The following is a 24,417-nucleotide window of genomic DNA, read 5'->3' on the forward strand; positions in this document are numbered from 1 at the left end:
CCTTTGCCACCCTGAAACGACTTTCATAGGTAATATAACCTGCTTATACACAAAATTTCCAGAATAGTAATGTAATACACTAATTATAATATAAAGGAGAAAAAAAGGAAGTTTGTTTAAGATAATATATATTTCAATATGCAAATGCCTGGGCAAGACTATACTAAAAGATATAATAAAGCAGTCAGAGGCTTCCACTTACATACGTAGATCCACTATGAATGCAATTGCTACAAAGAAAGACAAATACAGGTACATTGCACTGGCAACTCAAAAATCCATGAATGGCACTGTGTTGGTGACATGATTTTCAAAAGTCACAACTCTTGCTAAAGTTCTGAACCAAATAAAATACCATCTTCTCTCAATTTTTTTTTTTTTTTAAAGATTTTATTTATTTATTTGACAGACAGAGATCACAAGTAGGCAGAGAAGCAGGCAGAGAGAGAGAAGGAAGCAGGCTCCCTGCTGAACAGAGAGCCCGATGCGGGACTCGATCCCAGGACCCTGGGATCATGACCCGAGCCGAAGGCAGAGGCTTTAACCCACTGAGCCACCCAGGCGCCCCATCTTCTCTCAATTTATACAGTTGTTGCATTCCTGGAAATTCAGTGTATATACTGAAATTGTACAAACAGGGGCACCTGGGTGGCTCAGTTTGTTAAGCATCCTACTCTTGATTTGGGCTCAGGTCATGATCTCAGGATAGTGAGATTGAGCCCCTCACTCTGTGGGGAGTCTGCTTGAGATTCTCTCCTTCTCCCTCTGCCCCTCCCCCTGCTTACTCAGTCTCTCTCTCAAACAAATAAATAAATCTTTAAAAAATAAATAAAATTGTAAAAACATGTTTTGTGTTGATTTGTAAAGTAATCAGGCCAAACTAATTACACTAGGTTTGCCCACTTACATTGATGTCCTATAGGACATTTGAAAATTTACAGATACAGATTTCTAGTTCCCATTCCCACTTCATATTTATCCAAAATACGAAATTCACAAGGACTCTCTTTTCTGTGAGTTGGGCTTGCATCCTTTAAAAGTAATGATATTCACAGTTTAAGCTTTTGATACTATTTCTAAAACCTACTGCCTAAAAATAGCAAGTGGTTCCTAGAATATAATCTTTTTTTAAAAAAAGATTTATTTATTTCTTTGAGAGAGAGAGCGCGCGCGCTCATGTGGCAGCAGGGATAGAGGGAGAAAGAGAATCTCAAGCAGACCTCTTGCTGGGTGCATTTTTCGGGACTTGAGAACATGACCTGAGCCAAAACCAAGAGTCAGATGCTCAACCGACTGAGCCACCCAGGCACCCCTAGAATGTATTCTTAAAACTGATACAGATGCTTCTAGATTTATTGAAAGCATTGCTCTTCTTTAGTAGCACCAAGCATAAGGGCAAATTATAGGTTTTTTGAAACCATTTGCTGTGATCCCTTGGTGATTTCCCCTAGCCTGGCCCCATCCTCAGAAGTATTAAATGAACAGAGCTGTAAGAAAAGGACTAATAGGGCTAGGCCATGGGGAGATAGAGGATGCTAGGTTGCGAGGTTACCACTTGCGCCAATCTAAGCAGTCCCAGAGGAGTACCAGACACAGGACAGGTCCCTCTCCCTGCCCCACCAGGCTGAGGGTTCTCTCAAAGGAAGGGGGTCAAAAGGTGGGAGAAGGGCTGGTCACTCACACTAGGCACAGGTAAAGAAGTGAGGCAGAAGCACAAAGAAACAGACGTTCCTGTATTTCTAAAACCATTCAAGTCTCCTTCATTAATTGGCTTCACCCCAAAAAGAAAGATTTCTTTATTAAGAAATACCAGAGAGTGAAAAACCTACCACACATACACATTTGTAGATTCACACAAAAGTGCAGAGTTTTACATATTAAATTGCATTTAAGTTAGAAAATAGATTTAAAAACAAAATACTTTTTTTTCCCACAACAAGGTAAAGAGATTTGGTCAGTAGGAAAAGGGACCTTAGGGGCAAAGGCAGGAAGGGCAGGGCAGGAAGAATGGAATTTAGCTGCTACAGAATTAGAACCCACATCTGCCACTGGGAAAAAATGCCAAGGGGGAGATGACACTTTCTGCTAGGGCAAAGAAGGCCCCCGGAGCCAAATGGACATGAAGAAATTGTCCCGAACAGCCAAATCCTACCACTCCTTAGGGGTTTTGGATCTGTGCCAGCCACCCTGGCCTGGGGAAGTGGGGTACATAGGAAACTTAAGGGATGGAGAGGAAGGGGAGAGGTGGAAAGAATGTCAGGTATTGAAAAGAGTGAACAATTTAAGACCTATTCCCCTGGGAAGAACCAATTCTTCAATCCCCTCTGTGATCCATCACTCAGACTAGGTCCCAGCTGGTGCATGGTATGAATGGGACAGATCTTCAGGCCAAGGCCTTAAATACAGAGGATTTATAAAGGGAAATAAAGAGGGCAGGGAGTATGAAAAAAGCAGAAACTTTTAAAAAACTGATTTCACACCAGAGATAAGGGATCTCCAGGTTTACCCTTCATCTCAGAGAGAAAGCTTCTCTGACCTCAGGGTCAGCAGAAGAGTGGTTGAGGTTAAGTTGAGTGAGGAGAGAATCTGTCCTAACCCAAAAGAAAAGATGGGCTGAGACAGGGTAGGCTGAGAACTGACTAAAAAGGGGTTCATCTGAGTGTCAGGTTAACTGGAAAAACCTAACAACTTCCAAACTCTTGAGGCTTGGCCTTATTTTGAACTAACTAAAATCTAACTACAAGGATAAACCTGAAAGAGTCACAAAAACAATAGGAAAGTGGAGGGAGAGAGGAGAGGAATCTGAGTCAGTCAGAGCCAGTCTCTCCCTAAGGACTATTACACTCAAACCCTGCTACAAGGAAAATAGGAAGACATACAGAAAAATCTGGAAGCAGCCAAATTTCATTAATTTTAATTAGCTAGGAAGGGTGAGATAGGCATTGGTAAGGGGTCTTGACTTCAGACCATTTAAAAAGAAATATATACCATCACTTATAAAAGATCACTAACAAAATATTTCCAAGAGGAGGCCCTGATGAACCTGCTTCAATAACCAAGACTCATTTGCAATTAACAGCATCCCTCTGCATAAAAACAATATCCTAATAAAGAACAAGTATTTTTCAGTAAATATAATCCCCTCTGACCCTCCCAATCTTGTTAACACTGTATATTGCCTGGAAAGCCCTTCTCTCATAGCCCGGAATAAGGTAAACTTCAGCCTGAATGTGGTATAGATCAATGGAGAGTTTGGGAGCTATCTCTCCAACTCAAGGGCCCCCTAGGAAATGGAAGTATGGGTAGTAACAAGCAACCCCTTCAACCCCCACCCCCACCCCCACACAGACATTCACAACCTCATGGTGGTTCTTGAAATGGAAGGGGGAAGGAGGAGGCAGGCAGTTTGCATTAGACACAGTTTAATCACCTTCAAATAGATTAAAAGTTCTGGTTTACACTCCCCCCCCCTCCCCGTAAGTCATCCAGACAGGACCCTGGCTTAGAAAGAGAAAAACACAGGTGCTTTAGGAAATATAGCCACATATAATACATAAATCTTCTTCCCTGAAATAGAGCAGGTCCTGAGCAGAGCTGACTGGGGGCCATGGCCCACCCCCAGGGTGAAGCAGCTCTGGGACTCTGCCGGTGGAAGTGCTGGAAGAGTGGGGCTCGGAGGAAGCCCCCGTGTGGTTACCAAGCCCGAGGTGGGCCAAGGCCTTGGAGTGGGTTTACCCTGGAGGGCAGCAGTGCTGGGCTTTCCCTCCTCACTCAGCCGAGGCCTAATGGAAGTACTGGTTATTCTTTTTTTTCTTTTTTTTTCTTTTTTGAGGGGACATAGGGGGAGAGGAGAGGAGAGGAGAGCCTCTCTGTGCCTTGGTTTCCCCATTTGTGCATTCAGGGCCTCTACAGGCCTCACACAGGGAGTCTGAGGGGGTAGTGTTTAAGTGAGCACTCAGGCTTCCTCTGAGGAAAAGGAACCACCAAAGTGCAGACTTTTATTACTGCCGTTCCTGCTCCTAGTGGGAGCAGGAGTCAAAAGTAAAACAAAAGGGGCTAACGAGAAAGGAGGAGAGATGAGACAAAGAATGCGAGGGGCCATGCCATTGGCATCTCATAAATTCTTACTAAGAATGGCACAGGTATTAAAAAGTTTCCGGACAGTCTACAAGAAATGTGAATTGTTATCTCTACAGTAACTACTTACATATATCTAACTGGAAGAGTGGGGCTTGAGTGTTAGAGAGTGGGCAGGAGACAAAGGAGAAGCTACATGAATAAATACAAGTGGAAGTTACCTGCCCCGTTCCTGAAAGGATTTGCTGGCAATGTTGGCACTTTGTAGCCAGGAGAATCCTCCAAGCCCACTCTGTAGCCTCTTCAATCATGAAGGCCCCAAGAATCTAATTAGGATTCCCTGGTCAGGGTTCTCTGTGACTGTCTCTGGACTCATGACATGCAGCAGCTTGAAAGGATTTGAGCCAGTCTCAAGAACCTTTAACCCCAGAATTGGACCAATGATCCCAAGCAGGAGAGCTGGGATCTGGAGGAAAGAGAAGGGAGTCCAAGGAGACTCTGGCTGAGGCCATGGAAAGCCAGTGCCGGGGCCCAAGAGACCCATCTGTCCAGTTACCAGAGGTGACTGACATCTTCTGTGACTGCCTTGAGTCCAGAAATTAAAAAAAGCTTGCAGCAAGAAAATGCCAGTGTGCAGTTGGGTGAATAAAGACCAAAGGAAAACAGTAAAAGGGACAGCTCACTTGCTCTCTGTCTCAGGTTTATCTTCTCCCCTTAAATCTCTCACAGTCCTAATTAAACACAAACAAAAGTCTCTTCCATAGATAGGCTACTTCTCAGCTTCAGTCACCTCCTGTGGTGGCTCTGGGGGCTCTGGGGGTGGCATCTCTTCAGGAGTGCTGGTGTCCTCCGGCATCTCATTTGGGCTCAGATGTTCTGTTGGGGCCTGAGAAGGAGAACATATCAAATTCAATACAAAGCTCTCCCTTAAAATCCAAATAGAGATAATACATAGATACCGAACTTTTCCTCTGAACCCATCAACCACACTGATGCTCCAGATACGCAGCCTCCGGCAGCAAACTCAGAACCAAGACTGAGCTACAGTCTTCTCAACAGAATGCAACCGAAGTGTGAGTTCTCTTCTTCATTGTTGTGGATAGATGTTTCCATTATTATTCATGATAATAATAAAAGGGGGCACAATAATTACACAGACCCCTCCACCTTCACAACAGAATGTTATAACATACTTGTCTAACAAGGCCTGACCCAGTGGTTCTCAATCTTTTTTTTCCCTCTAACACATAGCTCACTAGAACAGTGATTCTAAACCAAACAAAGTAGGCTGGCAAAATCTTCAGATGGTATATGTGGTTGGAAATGCCCCCTGAGTGATTCTAAAATACTACCCTGCCCTACATTCAACTTAGCATCACTAACTTAGATTGTTATGATTTAAGATCAGATTCATCAGAAAAATGATATTCAAAATGATGATAGTAATATATAAATAAGAGTTTGCTTTACTTCAAAAAAAGAAAACTCAAAATTTAGGAAAGGCAAAGTGGAGAACAATTATTTACTTTACAGAAATCAGTCACTTTTTTAAAAGTAGGATTCTAGGGGCGCCTGGGTGGCTCAGTGGGTTAAGCCTCTGCCTTCGGCTCGGGTCATGATCTCAGGGTCCTGGGATCGAGCCCCACATTGGGCTCTCTGCTCAGCAGGGAGCCTGCTTCCTCCTCTCTCTCTCTGCCTGCCTCTCTGCCTATTTGTGTTCTCTGTCAAATAAATAAATAAAATCTTTTAAAAAATAAATAAATAAATAAAAGTAGGATTCTAAAAAATAAATAAATAAATAAAAGTAGGATTCTATTTGAAAAGAAAGTTCAAATCTACTAAAAATTAGAATAAACAAGTTCAGGAAGTTTTCAAGATATAAGATCAATATACAAAAGTCAGCTGAATATACTCCCTATGTACAATTCAAAAATGTAAATGTAATTAGGAAAATAATTTCATTTGCAATAACACCCAAAAGAACAAAATACTTATGAATAAATGTAACAAAAGAAGTATAAAACTTACACTCTGGGGGCGCCTGATTGGCTCAGTTGGAGAAGAGTCTGAGCCCCACGATGGGTGTAGAGATTACTTAAATAAATAAAACTTGGGGCGCCTGGGTGGCTCAGTGGGTTAAAACCTCTGCCTTCAGCTCAGGTCATGATCCCAGGGTCCTGGGATCAAGGCCCGCATCAGGCTCTCTGCTTAGCAGGGAGGCTGCTTCCGCCTCTCTCTCTCTCTCCCTCTCTGCCTGCCTCTCTACCTACTTGCGATCTCTGTCTGTCAAATAAATAAATAAAATCTTAAAAAATAAGTAAATAAATAAAACTTCAAAAAAACTTATACTAGGGGCTCCTAGGTGGTTTAATTGGTTAAGCATCTGACTGTTAATTTCAGCTCAAGTCATGGTCTCAGGGTCATGAGATGAAGACCCACATTTGGCTCTGTGCTCAGCACAGAGTCTGCTTGAGATTTTCTCTCCCTCTTCCTCTGCCCCTCCCCCCGCTCTCATGTGCACACTCTAAATAAATAAATAAAATTTAAAAACTTATACTCTGAAAAATACAACATGTTGAAGAAATTAAAGAAGACCTAAAAAAGTGAAGACAGCCATGCTAATAATGGTTTAGAAGATTTAATCTTATTAGAGAGACAATACCCCAAAAATTAATGTATAGATTCAATGCAATCCCCATCAAAATTCCAGTTGGCCTCTTTGCAAATTGACAAGCTGATCCTAAGATGCATATGGACATTCAAGGGGCCCAGAACAGCCAAAACAATTGAATAAATAAAGAATAAGTTTGTACTACCCACACTTCCTAATTTCAAAACTTACTACAACACTACAATAACCAAGACGGTGTGATACTGGCATAAGAATTGATATATTGATCAGTGATATAGGACTGAGACACCAGAAACAAACTCTTGAATTTACAGTCAACTGACTTTTGACAAAGGTGCCAAGACAATTCAATGGAGAAGATATAGTCTTTTCAACAAAGGATACTGAGGCAACTGGATATCCACATGCAAAAGAAAGAATTTGAACCTTCTACCTCACACCATATAGAAATTAGCTCAAAATGGATCAAAGATCTAAACATAAGAGCTAAAACTATAAAACTCTTAGAAAAACCAGAGGCATAAGTCTTTGTGACCTTGGATTAAACAATGGTTTATTAGATCTGACAATGAAAGCCCAAGAAACAAAAGAAAAAAAATAGATACATTGGACTACGTCAAAATTTAAACTTCTGTGCTTTAAAGGACACCATCAAGAAAGTGAAAAGACAACCTGCAGAATGGGAGAAAATATTCGCAGATCATATATCTGATAGGGGACTAACACAGAGAATATATAAAGAACACTTGGTACTCAACAGTAATTTAAAAAAAAACCAAATTGCCCAATTTAAAAATGGATAAAGGATCTGAATAGACACTTCTCCAAAGAAGATATACAAATGACTAATAAGCTCATGACAAGATGCTCAACATCATAAGGGAAACGCAAATCGTAACCATAATGAGATACCACTACACACCCACCATAATGGCTGGAACCAAAATGGCAAATAATGACAAGTGTTGCCAAGAATGTAGAGAAACTGACACCCTCATATACTCCCGGTGGGGGATGCAAAAAGGTGCAGCCACTTTGGAAAATAGTCCACCAGGTACTCAAAAGGTTAAACAGAGTTATTATATGACCCAGCGATTTCACTCCTGGGTATACACCCAAGACAAATGATTAATATGTGTCTACACAAAATCTTGCACAGGAAAGTTCATCACTGCATTATTCATAATAACCAAAAAATGCAAAGAACCCAAAGGAGGAATGTATACATAAAATGTGGTATTATCCATATAAGGGAATATTATTCAGCCATATAAAGGAATGAAACGACATGGAGGAACCTTGAAAATATTATGTCAAATAAAAGAAGCCAGACATAAATGACCACACATGATGTAATTCCATTTATATGGAATGTACAGAAGAGGAAAATCTATAGCAAAAGAAAGTAAATTAATAGTTGCCTAAGGATGGGGTTGGGGGAACTAGGAAGAAAAGAGAGAGTGACTGCTGATGGGTGCAGTGGTTTGGTGAGGGATCAAGAAAATGTTTTAAAATTGATTGTTGTAATGATTACACAACTCTGAATATACTACAAACCAGTGAGCCATAAAGGAGTTTTAAACAGGGATTTTATAATGTGTGAATTATAGCTCAGTAAAGCTATTATGAAAAAATAGAAATGTCAAGGGCTGCCTGGGTGGCTCAGATGGTGAAGCGTCTGCCTTTGGCTCAGGTCATGATCTCAGGGTCATGATCCCAGGGTCAGCCCCACATCTGGCTCCCTGCTGGGCGGGAAGTCTGCTTCTCCCTCTCCCTCTGCTCCTCCCCCTTGCTTGTGCTCTCCTTTTCTCAAATAAATAAATAAATATATAAATAAAAATTTTTAAAAAAGAAATGTCAAACAGTAACTTTTTAGGAACATACTTTGTAAAGCATATCCTGAGCAAGAGAACTGGAAGATCTTCTACAACATCTGCATATGCCAGGGAGGAAGCCCCCTTCCACCAAGGTAACCCCTCCATTAACTCGAACCTACTGCCCTCACCCCTATCTTCGGTCTGACAGCATTTTAATGCTTCCGTCCTCAAGTCAATTTTCATAACACTGAGCAATGGCCTATTTTCTTGTCTCACATCCCCACTAGACAACGAGCTCCTTGAGAGCAGGGACATTGTTTGTCATGTTCACTGGCATATCCCTAGCACATAGCACAGTGACTGGCATAGAATGTCTAAGAAATGATTAGCTCTTAATCCACCTCAAGGGCACAAAGATCTGAAGACAATGTCAGGGAAGAAGCAGAGACAGAGAAGCTGGAATGACTGGACATGAAATTGCCTAATTATACTTCAAAGGTATAAATTAGCCTACACCTTCTATCACTGACTCAGCTGTTAGGTCAGGAATACTTACTGGGCTCTGTGGCAAAAGGCTGCTACTGGTCTCTTGAGTACTGGGAGGTCGACTTCCACTTTCCTCCAGTGGCAAAATACCCCTTCGGTCCAGCACACTGAAGGAGAGAGGACCGTTAATAAAGCACTTTGTATTCACCCCTCCACCCATCTGCCCCAACCAGAACCTCTCTGTGTGTGCTAGAAAACATAAACCTGCCCTTTAGCAGCCTAGTGTTTCCTAGCACATGTCTCCTTTCTCCCATTGTTTTTTCTTCAACAGACCAGGGGACACCACGTTAGGCAGGGAACAAACAAATAAGATTGAAAGGTCATCCCTTCAAAAAAAAGATCATCCCTGTGGTCTGCGGTCCATGTAGATATGGCACCAAGGGATAGTCCCCAGGAAAACCCATTTGACCCCAAAAGGCCACATTCAGAAGAATGCATCAGGGACACCTGGGGGGCTCAGTCAGTTAAGTGTCCAACCCTTGATTTCGGCTCAGGTCATGATCTCAGGGCCCTGAGATCGAGCCCCCGTGTTAGACTCCCTACTCAGCGGGGAATCTGCTTCAGGATTCTCTCTACCTTTCCCTCTGACCCTCTCCCACCCCACTTTTGTTCTCTCTCTCTCTATTTAAAAAAAAAAGAATGCATCAGGCCAGGTAATAGGATCAGGTTGAACTGCTTGTCCCAAGAATCCCAGAATCTTCTTGTCCGCTGAGTACCTGGGGGGCAAGGGGCCACACAGCACTTCACAGCAGTTCTTCACAATGTTGCCATGGCTATAGGGATTCTGAACACGATTCTTCCCTGTCCATGAGCCTTTGATCTGCAAGATAAAAGCCAAGGCCTATAGTAAAAATTATGTTGCAGAAACACCTGCAGCGTGGAAAGATGAAAAGCTCTGGAGACGGACAGTGGTGATGGTAGCACAACAACATGAATGTACTTCCTGCCACTGAATTCTACATTTCAACATGGCTAAGACAGTGCATTTTATAATATGTATATTTTACCACAACAGGAAAAAAAGAAATACCTGCATAGCCATAGAAAAATATTGACAATCGAGTGAAAAATCAGAGGCTGAACACCATGTATTATTTTCAATTAAAAATACAAAATATATATTCATCTAAACAAACACAGGAACAAGTCTGCAGGACTACAAATCATACCATTAACAATGGTGAATTTAGATAAAAACTTAAAAAAAAAAACCATGGTGAAATCCAGGAGGTAAAGTTATGGGGACTTACTTGCTGTGATTTACTCATCTGCATTTTCTGATTTTCTACAATGAACATGGATTAATTGGTAAGGTTTAAAAAGCAAGGATTTATTCAGTGCAACCGTCCCTCTCCATTCCAAATCCAGAGGCACTAATTAGCCTGTAAGGACCTATGAACAGCAGAAGACCTTGTACCCACTCAACCACTGAACCTCATCTTCCCAAACAAAGCAGTGTGCTTCCTCTTCCACACACTGGATTTAACAATCTCCCAAACCAGGTTTCTGTCTGCCGTGACCTACCAAGCCCTGGGGACTCAGTTCTCGGGCAGGTAATGAGAGCACAGGCTTTGGAGAAGGAAGAATATGTGATGAGGAAGAGGGAAAGTTGACTCACGTCTTCATTGGTTGTCTGGTTGAGAGCCACGAGGAAAGTGTGAAATCCAGTCAATCCCACGACGGACCACAGTGTGAAGAAGCAAATGAGCACTTCTAGGACAGTGAGGTGATGCTAAGGAATGTTGAAGAAGCTACACCAGGGGACTCAATGCCTCAGCCTCATGGCAACAATCATACCGTCTTTACTTCTCAGAACATATATCGGAAATGGCCAAGTATCCATATATAACAACAGATGAATTCTAAACTCACTGGATATATGAAAGGTAAAGGACTCCTATTTATTCACTACGAGTGGCTCTCTAACATTTCTGGTGTTTTTAAGTGTTTATTTATTCATCATTAGCTCTTTGAAGAGAAAGTTTAGAAGAAGGCCAAAGCTAAATAATGTTGGCCTTCACTGCCAGTGGAAAATCCATCGAAAAATAAACTTTATAAATGAAAAATTGGTGGGAAAAACAGAATGTGACTTACAGAAATCCCATCGGAATCTCTTTCTCAGAAATGCAACTGTTGTACAAAATAAGCCTGAGCTGTAACAGAAAGGGGGGACTTTGGTCAAGTGATGTAAGAGGTGTACTGAAACAAACACAGCCCACTAGAGGAGGCAGGGCTGAGCCTGGGTCAGAAGGACTTGGGAGGGAGGCAGTGGAGAAAGGGGTGAGGGAAAGACCTCCCTCTAAGCCCTGGCCATCTTCCATTCTGGTTGCTACCATTAAGACTACATTTTTTTTAAAATTTTAGATCTTGGCACTCTCTAACAGATAAAAAATGAGATGGTGGGAGAAATGCAGAGAGAAAGCCTACTCGAAACTAGTTTAAGAGGGCGTCACAGGGACATACTGCCAGGGGAGGATATGTTCCAGGAGTTTCTTTCAACGTCTCCAGGAAGCCAATTTTCAAGGATTCTGTTAAATTGGGAGGACAAGTAGAAAGAAAAATCAATGACTTTAGTAAAAAAAAAATGCACATATATCCTAGTACCCACTCATTTCCTTCCCTCCTTATCCCATGTTACAAGCTGCTAAGAGATTAAGCCCTCACTCAAACAAGGGACTCTCACCTACAAGCTGGCAGTATCCTCACTAAAGAGTTTACATTTTCACTGCGGGACCTGGCACTGGACTACAGAGTCTGGCAGAAGTCAAGCTTCCTGCTCCCCTCCCTTTTCCGGAGCCCCCAACTATGGGCATGGATGGGGAATATCCATTCACAGATGAAAGAAATCAGAAATATTCAAGAAAAATCCTTTCTCCTCACCAATCCATATACCTCCCTTGTTCAAAATCCAGCTGAGAACTCATCTCTTGATGAAGAAGCCTCCTTTAACTCCACACCCCATTTGGCTTTAGGGTGATTTGGCGTGTGTGCGTGTGCGTGCACATGTGCACGCATGCACATGCATACATATGGGTGTGTATTTTCTGTCTCCCAAAGTAGACCATGAGCTACTGAAAGACATTTCTCTTGTATAACCCCTTCTACCACCTGGCACAGAGCAGGTCTTACAAGGCAGAAGAAAGGATGCAGAGCCAAAATACATCCTCAACCTTTGGGATCACCTCAGAAATGCCCACTACTCTGGGTACAGACCAGTAATCAGAGCCTCGGTCTTCAGCAGAAGGCCAATGACAAGGTCAACATTCTCAGGAATATGGATTGATGTGAGCTGAGGTTTGGCGCTCAGCTTGAGAGCAGAGGGTAGCATTCATTTCTAATTGGTCCTAGGGTGCCTTTGCAATGGTAAAGTCCCACCAAGAAACCCAACCACTCCCCTTAGCTCTCAAAGTTTTCTCCCACCCTTCACCAACAGACACTGCCCTGCATACTCACTGAGAGCCACATAGACGATGTTGAAGGCGAAGACATAGATCGTGAGGAGGGAGAGAGATAGGATAAAGAGGTAGAAGTAGCGGTAGTTCCTCTTTCCAACACAATTCCCCACCCAGGGGCAGTGATGGTCGAAGCGCTCTGTGGGAGAAAGAGAGAGTCCAATGCCAAAGCCTCCAAAACAAAGCATAGCATGCCACCCACATAGTACCTGATTTAGAGACCACCCCCCAAGATCACTGCCGATTTTGATTATAAAAAACACTGGTTTCTATTTTTCACAATGTTTTCAGTCATCTCGTTTGATCCCCACAATCACTATGGAAGTCAAGCAAAAGAAGACATTCTTTTCCTCAGATTGCAGTTGAAGAAACTAAGGCACTGAGGGGTCAAGCAAGCTGCCTCACTGCCAGGTGACAAGAGATTTTGCTTTTCCAAAGAAAAATCTTAGGTGGACTTAATAAGTCCAGGAAGAATAAGTAGGTGAAAATAGCCAAGGAAATTTTGAAAAATGAGTGGTGTGGTTTTTCTTAACCTCTAGTTTAAAAAAAAATGATAAAACTACAGGGGCACCTGGGTGGCTCAGTTGGTTAAGTGTCTGACTTTTGATTTCCACTCAGATCATGATCTCAAGGTTGTGAGATCCAGTCCCACACTGGGCTCTGAGCTGGGTGTGGAGCCTGCCTAAGATTCTCTTTCTCCCTCTCCCTCTGCCCCCGCCACCTCTCTAAAAAAATTTTAAAAATGAATATAAAAACAAAATATAACCAAAAAATAACCATAAAGAATAGATGAGGGGCGCCTGGGTGGCACAGCTGGTTGAGCGGCCAACTCTTGGTTTGGACTCAGGTCATGATCTCAGGATTGTGAGATCAAGCCTCAAGTCAGGTTCTGCACTCCACAGGGAGTCTGCTTGAGATTCTCTCTCTCTGCTCCTCCTGCTCCTGCTCTTGTTCTCTCTCTCTAAAATAAATAAATAAGTCTTTTAAAAAAAGAATAGAGGAACATTTATCCACTATACAGATAAGGATTTTCTAAGTAAGCATAAAATTAATAGAGGAAAACACAGATGTTAAAGAAAAATATACTTGACTCCATAAATCTTAAAAATATTTTATACATGTTAAAAATACTATGAAAGAGGGACGCCTGGGTGGCTCAGTTGGTTGAGCAGCTGCCTTTGGCTCAGGTCATGATCCCAGCGTCCTGGGATCGAGTCCCACATCGGGCTCCTTGCTTGGCAGGGAGCCTGCTTCTCCCTCTGCCTCTGCCTGTGCTTGCTCACTCTCCCTCTCTCTGACAAATAAATAAATAAAATCTTTAAAAAAATACTATGAAAGAATATTAAACAGGAAAAAAAACAATGGAAATATATGTCAATTTTGTACCTTAATATCTGAGAAAGCCTTACAAATCCGTAACAAAATACAAAATACTCCTTCAAGAAAATAGCCAAAGGGCAAAAACAGTTAAATACCACATAACCATATATTTAAATGTTTTCAGATTCACTAATAATTCAGAGCAATACTAGTATAAAATAAGAATTTCTGCCTATCAAAATAAGAATATAAAAAAATAATATCCAGTGCTGGTAAGAATAGCATAAAATAGATACTAATATACTCTTTGTGGGAGTATAAATTCAGAGAGCCTTTCTGAAAAGCAATTTGGCAGTGTGTACCAATGGCCATAATAAAGCTCACACCCCTTTGGCAAAATAAATCCATTTCAGTAACTTCTAATAAGGAAATAGAGATGTGTACAGAAATTTAAGTTCAGTAATTTTTATTAGATTTTTTATTGTGGTAAAATATATAACACATAATTTGCCAATTTATTCATTTTAAGTGTACAATTCAGTGGCATTAATTACATTCAGTGTTGTGCAACCAGAACCACTACCTATTTCCAAAAATTTTCACCAACCCCAAAGAGAAGCTCTGTACCCATTAAAGAGTAACTCTCTGTTTTCCCCTTCCCCCAGACCTGCTAACCTCTAATCTTTCTGTCTCTATACCTATTCTAGATATTTCACATAAGTGCAATCATATGATATTTGACTTTTTCTGTCTGGCTTCTTTCACTTAGCATAATGTTTTCAAGATTCATCCACATTGCAGTATATATCAGCACTTCATTCCTCCTTATAGCTGAGTAATATTCCATTGTACAGATATACCACATTTTGTTTATTCATTCATCTGTTGATGGACGTTGTTTCCATCTTTGGGCTATGGTGAACAATACGGCCATGCACGCTGATATACAGAAATGTTTGAGTATCTATTTTCAATTCTTTTTTGGTGTTTTTATGGACAGAATTGTGTCCCCCCCCCAATTTATATGTTGAAGCTCTAACCTCCAATGTGACTGTATTTGGAGACAGGGCTTCTAAGGAGATAGCTAAGGTTAAATGAGGTCGTAAGAGTAAGGCCTTAATCCTGTCAGATTGGTATCCTTATAGGAAGAAGATGAGACACCAGGAGTGCATGAGCACAGAAAACTAGCCATATGAACAGAGCAAGAAGGTGGCCCCTGCAAGCCAGAGACAGAGACCCCACCAGACATCAATCCTGTTGGCACCCTGATCTTGGACTTCTAACCTCCAGAACCATGAAAAAATACATTTCTTTTAAGCTCCCCAGTCTGTGGTATTTTGTTATGGTAGTCTGAACAGACTAATTTAGATACACACACACACACACACACACACACACACACACACAAACATCCAAGAGTGCAACTGCTGGATCATATGATAATTCCATGTTTAACTTTTTGAGGAACTGCCAAACTGTTTTCCACAGTGGCTGCACCATTTTATATTCCCACCAGCAGTATATGAAGGTTCCAATTTCTCCACATCCTTAAATTTAATCATTTTGATTACAGTGTAATAATAACGAATAAAATGGAATAGTAAATAATATTTAATTATAGGAAACTGCCTAAATAAACTAGAATATAGCCATATTATGGATTATGCAGTCATTAAAATAATATATTCAAAAAATATTTATTAAAGATATAGAAAAATGCTCAGGATATAATGTTAAATGACAAAGGCAGGATTAAAAACTCTATCATGTGTGGGGTGTCTGGGTGGCTCTGTGGGTTAAAGCCTCTCCCTTCGGCTCAGGTCATGATCCCAGGGTCCTGGGATCGAGCCCCGCATCAGGCTCTCTGCTCAGGAGGGAGCTTGCTTCCCTTCCTCTCTCTCTGCCTGCCTCTCTACCTACTTGTGATCTCTGTCTGTCAAATAAATAAAATATTTTTTAAAAAAACTCTATCATGTGTGATCTAACTTCACAAACAAGCGACAGTGGAAGGAGATATAGAAAAATGGAGAGTAAATTTGGGATTAAGTTTTATTTATACTTTCTGTACTTCCCATATTTTCTACAATGAACATGTGTTATTTTAATGTATAAAAAAGCACAAAGAATAAAATACAGCATTTAAAAAATGAGCTATGTACTGGTCAAAATTAAGACTGTAAGAATGGTACATCTCCTGGCTAAATGGCTACAATATATCTTTTCAGCAAAGGAAAAGAATATGTAGAAAAGACATCCAACTGATTAGGATAATATCTGGATCAAGAATTACAGATATTGGGGCACCTGGGTGGCTCAGTGAGTTAAGCCTCTGCCTCTGGCTCAGGTCATGATCTCAGGGTCCTGGGATTGAGTCCCGCATTGGGCTCTCTGCTCAGCAGGGAGCCTGCTTCCCCCTCTCTCTCTGCCTGCTGCTCTGCCTACTTGTGATCTCTCTCTCTCTCTGGGTCAAACAAATAAATAAAATCTTTTTAAAAATAAAATAAAATAAATTAGAAAAGAAGAATTACAGATATGGCCTCACTTTAAGCAAAACTGCCATATAAAAACATTGAAAACTGTAGATTTATACAGATACATTTTTACTGTATTTTATTTTTATTTTTTAAGATTTTATCTATTTATTTTAGGGTGGGAGGGGTGGAGGGAAAGGAGACAAAGAATCTCAAGCAGACTCCATGCTGAGCGTGAAGTCCGACACAGAGCTTGACCTCACGACCCTGAGATTATGACCTGAGCTGAACTCAAGAGTTGGACCCGTAACCAACTGAGCCACCCAGGCACCCCTACTATTTTATTTTATTTATTTATTTATTTATTTTAAATTTGACAGAGATCACAACTAGGCAGAGAAGCAGGCAGAGAGAGGAAGAGAAGCAGACTCCCTGCTGAGCAGAGAGCCCGACGCGGGGCTCGATCCCAGGAGCCAGGGATCATGACCTGAGCCAAAGGCAGAGGGTTTAACCCACTGAGCCACCCAGGTGCCCCACTGTTACTATTTTATTTTATTTTTTTTTTTTTTTAAAGATTTTATTTTATTTATTTGACAGAGAGAGAGAGATAATCACAAGTAGGCAGAGCAGCAGGCAGAGAGAGAGGGAGAAGCAGGCTCCCCGCTGAGCAGAGAGCCCGATGCGGGGCTCGATCCCAGGACCCTGAGATCATGACCTGAGCCGAAGGCAGAGGCTTAACCCACTGAGCCACCCAGGTGCCCCGCCACTGTTACTATTTTAAATCATACTTTTTCTTTTTTTTTCCTAAATATTTTATTTATTTATTTGACAGACAGAGATCACAAGTAGGCAGAGAGGCAGGCAGAGAGAGAGGAAGGGAAGCAGGCTCCCTGCTGAGCAGAGAGCCTGATGTGGGGCTCGATCCCAGGACCCTGGGATCATGACCTGAGCCGAAGGCAGAGGCTTTAACCCACTGAGTCACCCAGGCACCCCTTAAATCATACTTTTTCTGATAATATAACTAATACATGCTCATTACAGAAAACTCGAAAGAAATAAGAAAAATAGGGACGCCTGGGTGGCTCAGTATGTTAAGCGGCTGCCTTCAGCTCAGGTGGTGATCCCAGGGTCCTGGGATCGAGTCCCACATCTGGCTCCTGGCTCAGCAGAGAGCTTGCTTCTCCCTCCCACTCTGCCTGCTGCTCTTCCTGCTTGTACTCTCCCTCTTTGTTAAATGAATAAATAAAACCTTTAAAAAAATTCTTTAAAAAAAATTTAAAAATTAAAAAAAAAAGAAAAAAGAAAAATAGAGGAAATAAAATCACTCATAATTCCACAACCTATAGATAATAAACTATAAGCATAAGCATTCTGGTATATTTCCTTGCATATATCTTTATATATATTTTTTCAACTGTGTAACTGAGATCACACTATAAATGTAGCCTATCTCCTATTTTATTTCATTTAGCTTTCTTTTTTTTTTTTAAGATTTTGTTTATTTACTTGACAGAGAGACACAGCGAGAGGGAACACAAGCAGAGGGAGTGGGAGGGGGAGAAGCAGGCTTCCCACTGAGCAGGGAGCCCTATGTGGGGCTCCATCCCAGAACCCCAGGTTCATGACCTGAGCTGAAGGCAGACGCTTAATGACTAAGCCACGCCAGCGCCCTTCATTTAGCTTTCTGATCTGAGCTTTCCCCACAAGTCTATTGCATGAATGTCCCACAATTTATTTGACCACTTATCTACGGGTAGACAGTTAGGTTTATCCAATTTTTCATCATCATAATAATCCTGAGGTAAATATTTCCATACCTAAATCTTTTACCACATCCCTCATTATTTTCTATCTAGGGATCTATCCCTAGAAAGGGAATATTTTTATTTCATTATTTTCTATCTAGGGATCTATCCCTAGAAAGGGAATCACTGGCATCAAAGGGTATACATATTTTAAAGCTTTTATGAATCTCACTAGGTTGTCTTCTAAAAAGTTTGTTCCAATTTACACTTCTGTCAGGGTAGGACTAAGCATTACCAGGTTTTATTTGCTAATGTTCTAGATTTTAAGAGACCCTGTTTTAATTTTTATTTCTTTGATTTTTAGTAGGGATGACCCTTTTTCATGTTAACTAGTTATTACATTTCCTACTTTACAAACTGCCCATATTTCTACTGGAAAGTTAGTGCTTCTTTTTAAAAAATCAAAGTTCCTTATACTTAAGAATATTAATAAGGAGAGAGAATTCTTTATGAAAACCTTCACATCAGGGGCGCCTGGGTGGCTCAGTGGGTTAAAGCCTCTGCCTTCGGCTCAGGTCATAATCCCAGGGTCCTGGGATCGAGCCCCACATCAGGCTCTCTGCTCAGCAGGGAGCCTGCTCCCCCCTCTCTCTGCCTGCCTCTCTGCCTACTTGTGATCTCTGTCTGTCAAATAAATAAACAAAATCTTTAAAAAAAAAAAACAACCTTCACATCAGAACTTCTTGAAATATCAAGCTTCCTAGCTAATTTAAAACAAGTTTTAATTTATAAAAGTCCTATCTACATACAGATTTTTACCATATAAAGTAAGCTTTATCTTCCCAACATTTGCCCAAAGAATTGGCTAATAAGAAGAAAGCAATGTACTCAGTGAGGCATGTTCCATGGCATATACAAACAGTGCTAGAAGTATGCTTGGGGAGCCTGGTGGCTCAGTCAGTTAAGCATCTGACTCTTGGTTTTGGCTCAGATCATGATCTCAGGGTCCTGGGAGCCAGCCCCGAGTCCTGGTTGGGCTCTGTTCTCAGGGCACAGTCTGTTTATCCTTTTCCCACCCCCTCTGCTCCTTCCCCCAATCCCTACCCCACACGCATGTGCACTTGTGCTCTCTCTCTCAAATAAAAAAATAAAATCTTTTTTAAAAAGTATGCTTATTGGTAAGGTAAGGAGTTGCACATTATCAACAGACATATTTACTGCCTGTTTCTGATCTTTCCCAGGGTTCAACACACAGTAGGCAGTGATTACAACTAAGCCACATATATGCAGATAGAAGCACAGACCCATGTACTATGCACACCCACCACCCTTGCAACATCGGCAGAGAAAGATGAAATGACAGTTTTGGAATCAGACCTACTCCAGTTTCATATCATATTAATTACATGAGCCTGCACAAAGATGCATCACCTATTTCCTCCTCTGTAAAAAGGGGATAATACCCACCACATGGGGTTCTGATGAGTCTTAAATAAGAGAAAGGGAAAGCACTTAGCACAGTGCCTGGGATATAGTAGGAACTCAATAAATGCTAGCAACTTTCTTCTTGGGAACACTGCTTCTTACATATCCCTTCCTTCCCCGATGCTGCCCTCCAGTGGACTAGAGCTCTCCTCCCCCCACGTAAGGCGGGCTCCACTTGAAACAAATCCGGATTTGAAAAACAGGTCAAGTTTACTTCCCCATTTATCAAAAAGGTTTTTTTAAATACATTTCAGACTAGAGGATATTTAAATTATGATATGATCTATAGAAGTACAATTGATCTACAGCTGTTCAGTAGCTTGCTTCCTAAAGTTTCCTAACTAAATCTAGCTTATTTCCTATATAAATCAATCTTCCCACCACTACTGATTCCTCCCTAGAAAAATAACCTTGACCCTCTCCTTCAGTTCAGCCTTTCCCCCAGACAAAACCCCCTTGGTTTTACTCACCCACACAGTTGTCACAGATGCTGCAATGGGAAGCCCGGGGAGGCCGGAAGATCTTGCATGTATAACAGTATTTCAGTTTTACAATCTGGTTGTTGATCTGGAAATTCTTGATACGAGGAGGTGGTCGCTGGCCCTGGGGCACTGCACCATTGGTAGCTTCTGTAGGTCAGTAAAGACAGTTAATATCACTGCCAGGCATTATTTGAGCCCCAAAGTCTCACCACTTCTCCAAAAGCAGTGGGAGCAATCACCAGTTCCTTAGGCCCACTGTCTTTTCCAGACTAGCACTGCCTGAGGGCACTGTCAACATCAACAAGTATCCCATCAAATTCCACTGAATACCATGCAATTCTTTTCTGCACATGTGAAAAGAGGTTTCTTCATGTTTTTCGGCAGATTACAAAGAAAAACATTTATAAAAGAAATAAAAATGGCTAAAAAGCACATGAAATGAAATCATTCAAATTCACTAAGAATCAAAGGCATAAAAATCAACACAAAGATGCTGTTACCTCCTACTATATTAACAAATATTAAAAAGAAGAAAAATGGGATGCCTGGGTGGCTCAGTTGGTTAAGTGTCTGCCTTCAGCTCAGGTCATGATCCCAGGGTCCTGGGGTTGAGTCCAGCGTTGAGCTCCTTGCTCAGTGGGGAGCCTGCTTCTCCCTCCACTTGCCTCTCCCTCTGCCTGCTGCTCCCCCCTGCTTGTGTTCTCTCTCTCTCTCTGACAAATAAATAAATAAAATCTTTAATAAAAAAATAATAAAAATACCCAGTATTGGCAAGGATGGAGAAGGTATTTTTATACATAATCAGTAAGTGATAAAGCAGTGACTCCCAAAACTTTAAAGGCATATATTTTTTGACCCAGCAATTCTGTTTCTAGGAATTTAACAAAATTACAAAGAGATACACAAAAGATGTTGATGGAAGGATATTTATCACAGAGTCCCTTTTAATAGTGAAAACCTGAAAATAACCTCAGTGTCCAATAGGGGACTGGTTAAGTAAATGCATGCATAGGATGGAATATTATGCAACCATTTAAAATGATATAGACAAGTGAATGAAAACACAGGACAATATTCACAATATATTGCAAAATGAAAATGTACACTAGAAAGCATGTAACATGCATAAAAGGATATTATCTTGCAAAAATAAAATATATGCATAAAAAAGACTGGTAATACTTAGAATCAGACAAATAATCATTTAAAAATAAGAGTAATGCATGCTTATTGTAAAAATTTGGAAAAAACAGAAGTTATATGTAAGAAAAAAAATCACTGATAGTCTCTCAACTCAGGGATATCCATGTGTTTTGGTGTATTTCCTTAACAGGTAAATAAACATTCATTATTTTTAAAAATTTGAGATCACATTATAAATATAATTTTGTACCCTCTATTTTTCACTTAACACTATATGGTGAACACTTTTCCATGGTTGTTAATTTCTCTTCCAAAAAATATTAATACTGGCAATATAATATTCCATCATATGTACATACCATAGTCTATTTAACCATTCCATATTGTAGGGCATTTAAATGGCCTCTGGGTTTTTACTATTTAAATGATGTTGCATGAAAAAAATTAAAATGTTACAGATAAAGTTTAAATCCCCTCTGATCACAACCCCAACCCCAATTTCCACCTCCCCTTCTCAACAATATATACATATGTTGGGGCACCTAGGTGGCTCAGTCAGTTGAGCATCCAACTCTTGGTGTCAACTCAGGTCATGATCTCAGGGTAGTGAGACTGAACCCCGATAGTTGGGCTCCAGTCTCACCTTGGAGTCGGCTTGAGGTTCTCTCCCTCTCCGTCTGCCCCTTCCCCCACCTCTCTATCTCTCTCTCAAATAAATAAAATCTTTTTTAAAAAAGAGAATATGTATTATTTAATATGCATTAAAATTAATTTCTAAAACAGAAAGAAAAAAAAGAAAAGCAAGTTGAAGTCTGAGCAGTAATATATGACGTTGCTGGCATTAAAACAGCTAGGCCCATATTAAAAAGAAAAAAAAAAAGGAAAAATGACATGCTGAAAATCCTTCTACAGTAATTTGTATAAATCTGATTCTTTCCTTTGACTAAACTCTAAGTGAAGTGGAATTACTGGGTCAAAGGGTATGAATCCTTAAAGCCCATATTGCTTATTGCTAAAATGCTTCCCAGACAGACTGTATCAATTTGCACGCCCATCCATCTGCAGCATATGAGAATGCCTGTCTCGTTGCACCCTAGATGTGCAGGGTAATTCTAAAAACAGAATAATTTTTCAATTCACTTTGATTTTAAAAATATCTGCCATATGGAACTTTTTTCCTTTTTTTGCAGAGTGGGGTAGATGCTGTGAAATCAAACAATAACAGTGTGCCACAAGTCTTAAAAGGATGGGGATAGCTCTTCATTAGAGAATGATGTAAGTACCAGCATGCCACCTTAATATTCCTTTGCATGGCCTTTACATGAAGGCACTTGTAAGATAGAGTTCATGGTTCGTCCTCCCCATGAGGCACTATGCTGCAAGGGAATCACGATGTTGTCTTCTGCCCCAACCTCCATACACAGAGCATAACCAGCACAGGGATGAGTGCAAATTGACAAAAACTTGCTAACATAAACGTACAAATGAACGGAAGAATGTATTCTTCTACAGAGAGAAACATGCTAAAAGGAGAGGTCACAATGTGGCAGCTCAAGCCTGGGCTCCAGGCCCAGTGACCTGGCAAAACAGAACTAACCTTGCTAACTAACACCTGCTGGGAGATGCAAGAGACAAGTCAAGGCACTGCCTTGACCTTCAGTTTCTCCATATGTGAATGGAAAGATGATGATAAAAGAATAATCCAGATGGCAAAAAGATGGCACACACAACTCTCCCTCCTATCTTACTCCTAACTACCCCAGCTTTACCAGGTCTCCCCTGAACTCCAGCTGCATCAACACACCTGGCCTCTGCTTTTTCCCCACTATTCCCGCTCTTACCCCATCCCTAAGTAGTTCAAGCTCAGATGTGCACAAACTATACCCCCTTTGCTCAACTAAAACAGGCTAGAATTCTTCAAAAAGAAATTCACTGAGAAGCTAGAGGGAAATACAGCTAAAATAAACAAAAGAAATACAAAAGCTTGGACGCTTTCAAACCACTGTAAAGGAGTATCAAATCAACACGCTGTATACTTTAAACTTACACAATGTTGTGTCAATTACATCTTGATAAAACTGGAGGAAAAAAACATCAAATGGAAATGGGAGAAAATATTTCATTGATGATAGCATGCATATAAACATTAGGAATAAACTCAATATAAGAAATATAGAAACTAGAATTTAAAACTATAAAAATTTTATTCAAGGGCATAAAATTCAATCTTAAAATAAAGACACAGTATTTTCTTGGACAGGCAGATAATATACAAATGTAAATTCTCTCAAAAATATAAATGTAATATAATACCTATTATAACTTTAATGTTTGTGTGTTTTTAATTAAAGTAATATAAAAATCAAAAAACAAACACCTTAACAATCTAAAGGCTAACCATAGATTGACGGTCCGTGGGCATTGCTTTTAGTCTTGTAAGTCCTGGGCCCCTTTCTTCTAATCTATCTAGGTTGGACACTAACTCAAGCTACTTGGCTACTGGACTTGCAAACAATTTAGGCAAGCACTGCTGTGGAGTCTGGGAGGCTCCCAGCCCCCACTAGTACTGGTATCCTGGCCTTCTTTCCCAGTGTGAGCTCCTAGGATATTCCCTCCTCTAGCCCTGGGATCTTCTGGTTCAATTTGTGGAGCCATCCTGGCTCCTGGCTAGTGTAGCACTTTATCTCTGTCCCAAAGAGACCTACCCTGAGCTGAAAACTGCACCGTAATGAGCCTGTAACTGCTCCCTTTACCCTCCTTTACCTTCCTAGAATTCTCAGTGGTCCCTGGCATCATAGCTCTCTCCTCCCACCTTGTGTATTGCCTTAAAGTAGGAGTTCTTGGTAGGGCCCATGATTGTGCTTCAAAAGATCTGTGAATCTCTGAAATTACATCCCAAATTATATGTATAATCAAACATATAAGAATATTTTTATGAAAAGAAGGCTTATAGCTTTCATCAAAAAAAAAAAATCAAATGAGTTCATGACCCCTCAAAGGTAAAAAAAATCCCATCCTCTTAGGAAGAGTGTAGTAAGACAAACCCTTCCTGAGACACAACCCAACACAAGGAAGAATGAAGCTTATGGCTTTCAAATCTTGCTAAACCTGCCTTACCAAAACCATAGGGTAGTCATGATCTCAGATTCAGGATCTTACAGGGAAAAGGCTAGATATTATTCTTAGTCTGCAACTACTATTATGATTCCATTCCTTTAGTGATTAAAGTCACCACAGCATCTTGCCA

At 40.7% G+C, this 24,417-nt stretch overlaps 1 protein-coding gene across 2 annotated transcripts in view; it reads right to left on the bottom strand.

The window, feature by feature from the left end:
- Positions 1-3,409: 3,409 nt before the first annotated feature.
- Positions 3,410-24,417, bottom strand: part of ZDHHC9 (zDHHC palmitoyltransferase 9) — a 33,683-nt gene continuing 12,675 nt past the window's right edge. For both annotated transcript variants that reach the window (XM_080795686.1, XM_080795687.1), the window contains 7 exons: positions 20,016-20,174; positions 12,526-12,663; positions 11,552-11,600; positions 10,691-10,793; positions 9,789-9,892; positions 9,083-9,179; positions 3,410-4,963 (listed from right to left, as the gene is read on the bottom strand). In XM_080795686.1, the coding sequence (XP_080651812.1) occupies positions 4,847-4,963; positions 9,083-9,179; positions 9,789-9,892; positions 10,691-10,793; positions 11,552-11,600; positions 12,526-12,663; positions 20,016-20,174 (767 nt within the window). In that variant the 3' untranslated portion in view covers positions 3,410-4,846. The remainder of the gene's footprint in view (positions 4,964-9,082; positions 9,180-9,788; positions 9,893-10,690; positions 10,794-11,551; positions 11,601-12,525; positions 12,664-20,015; positions 20,175-24,417) is intronic.

This window comes from Martes martes (genome assembly GCF_963455335.1).
Source record: "Martes martes genome assembly, chromosome: X".
NCBI lineage: Eukaryota > Metazoa > Chordata > Mammalia > Carnivora > Mustelidae > Martes > Martes martes.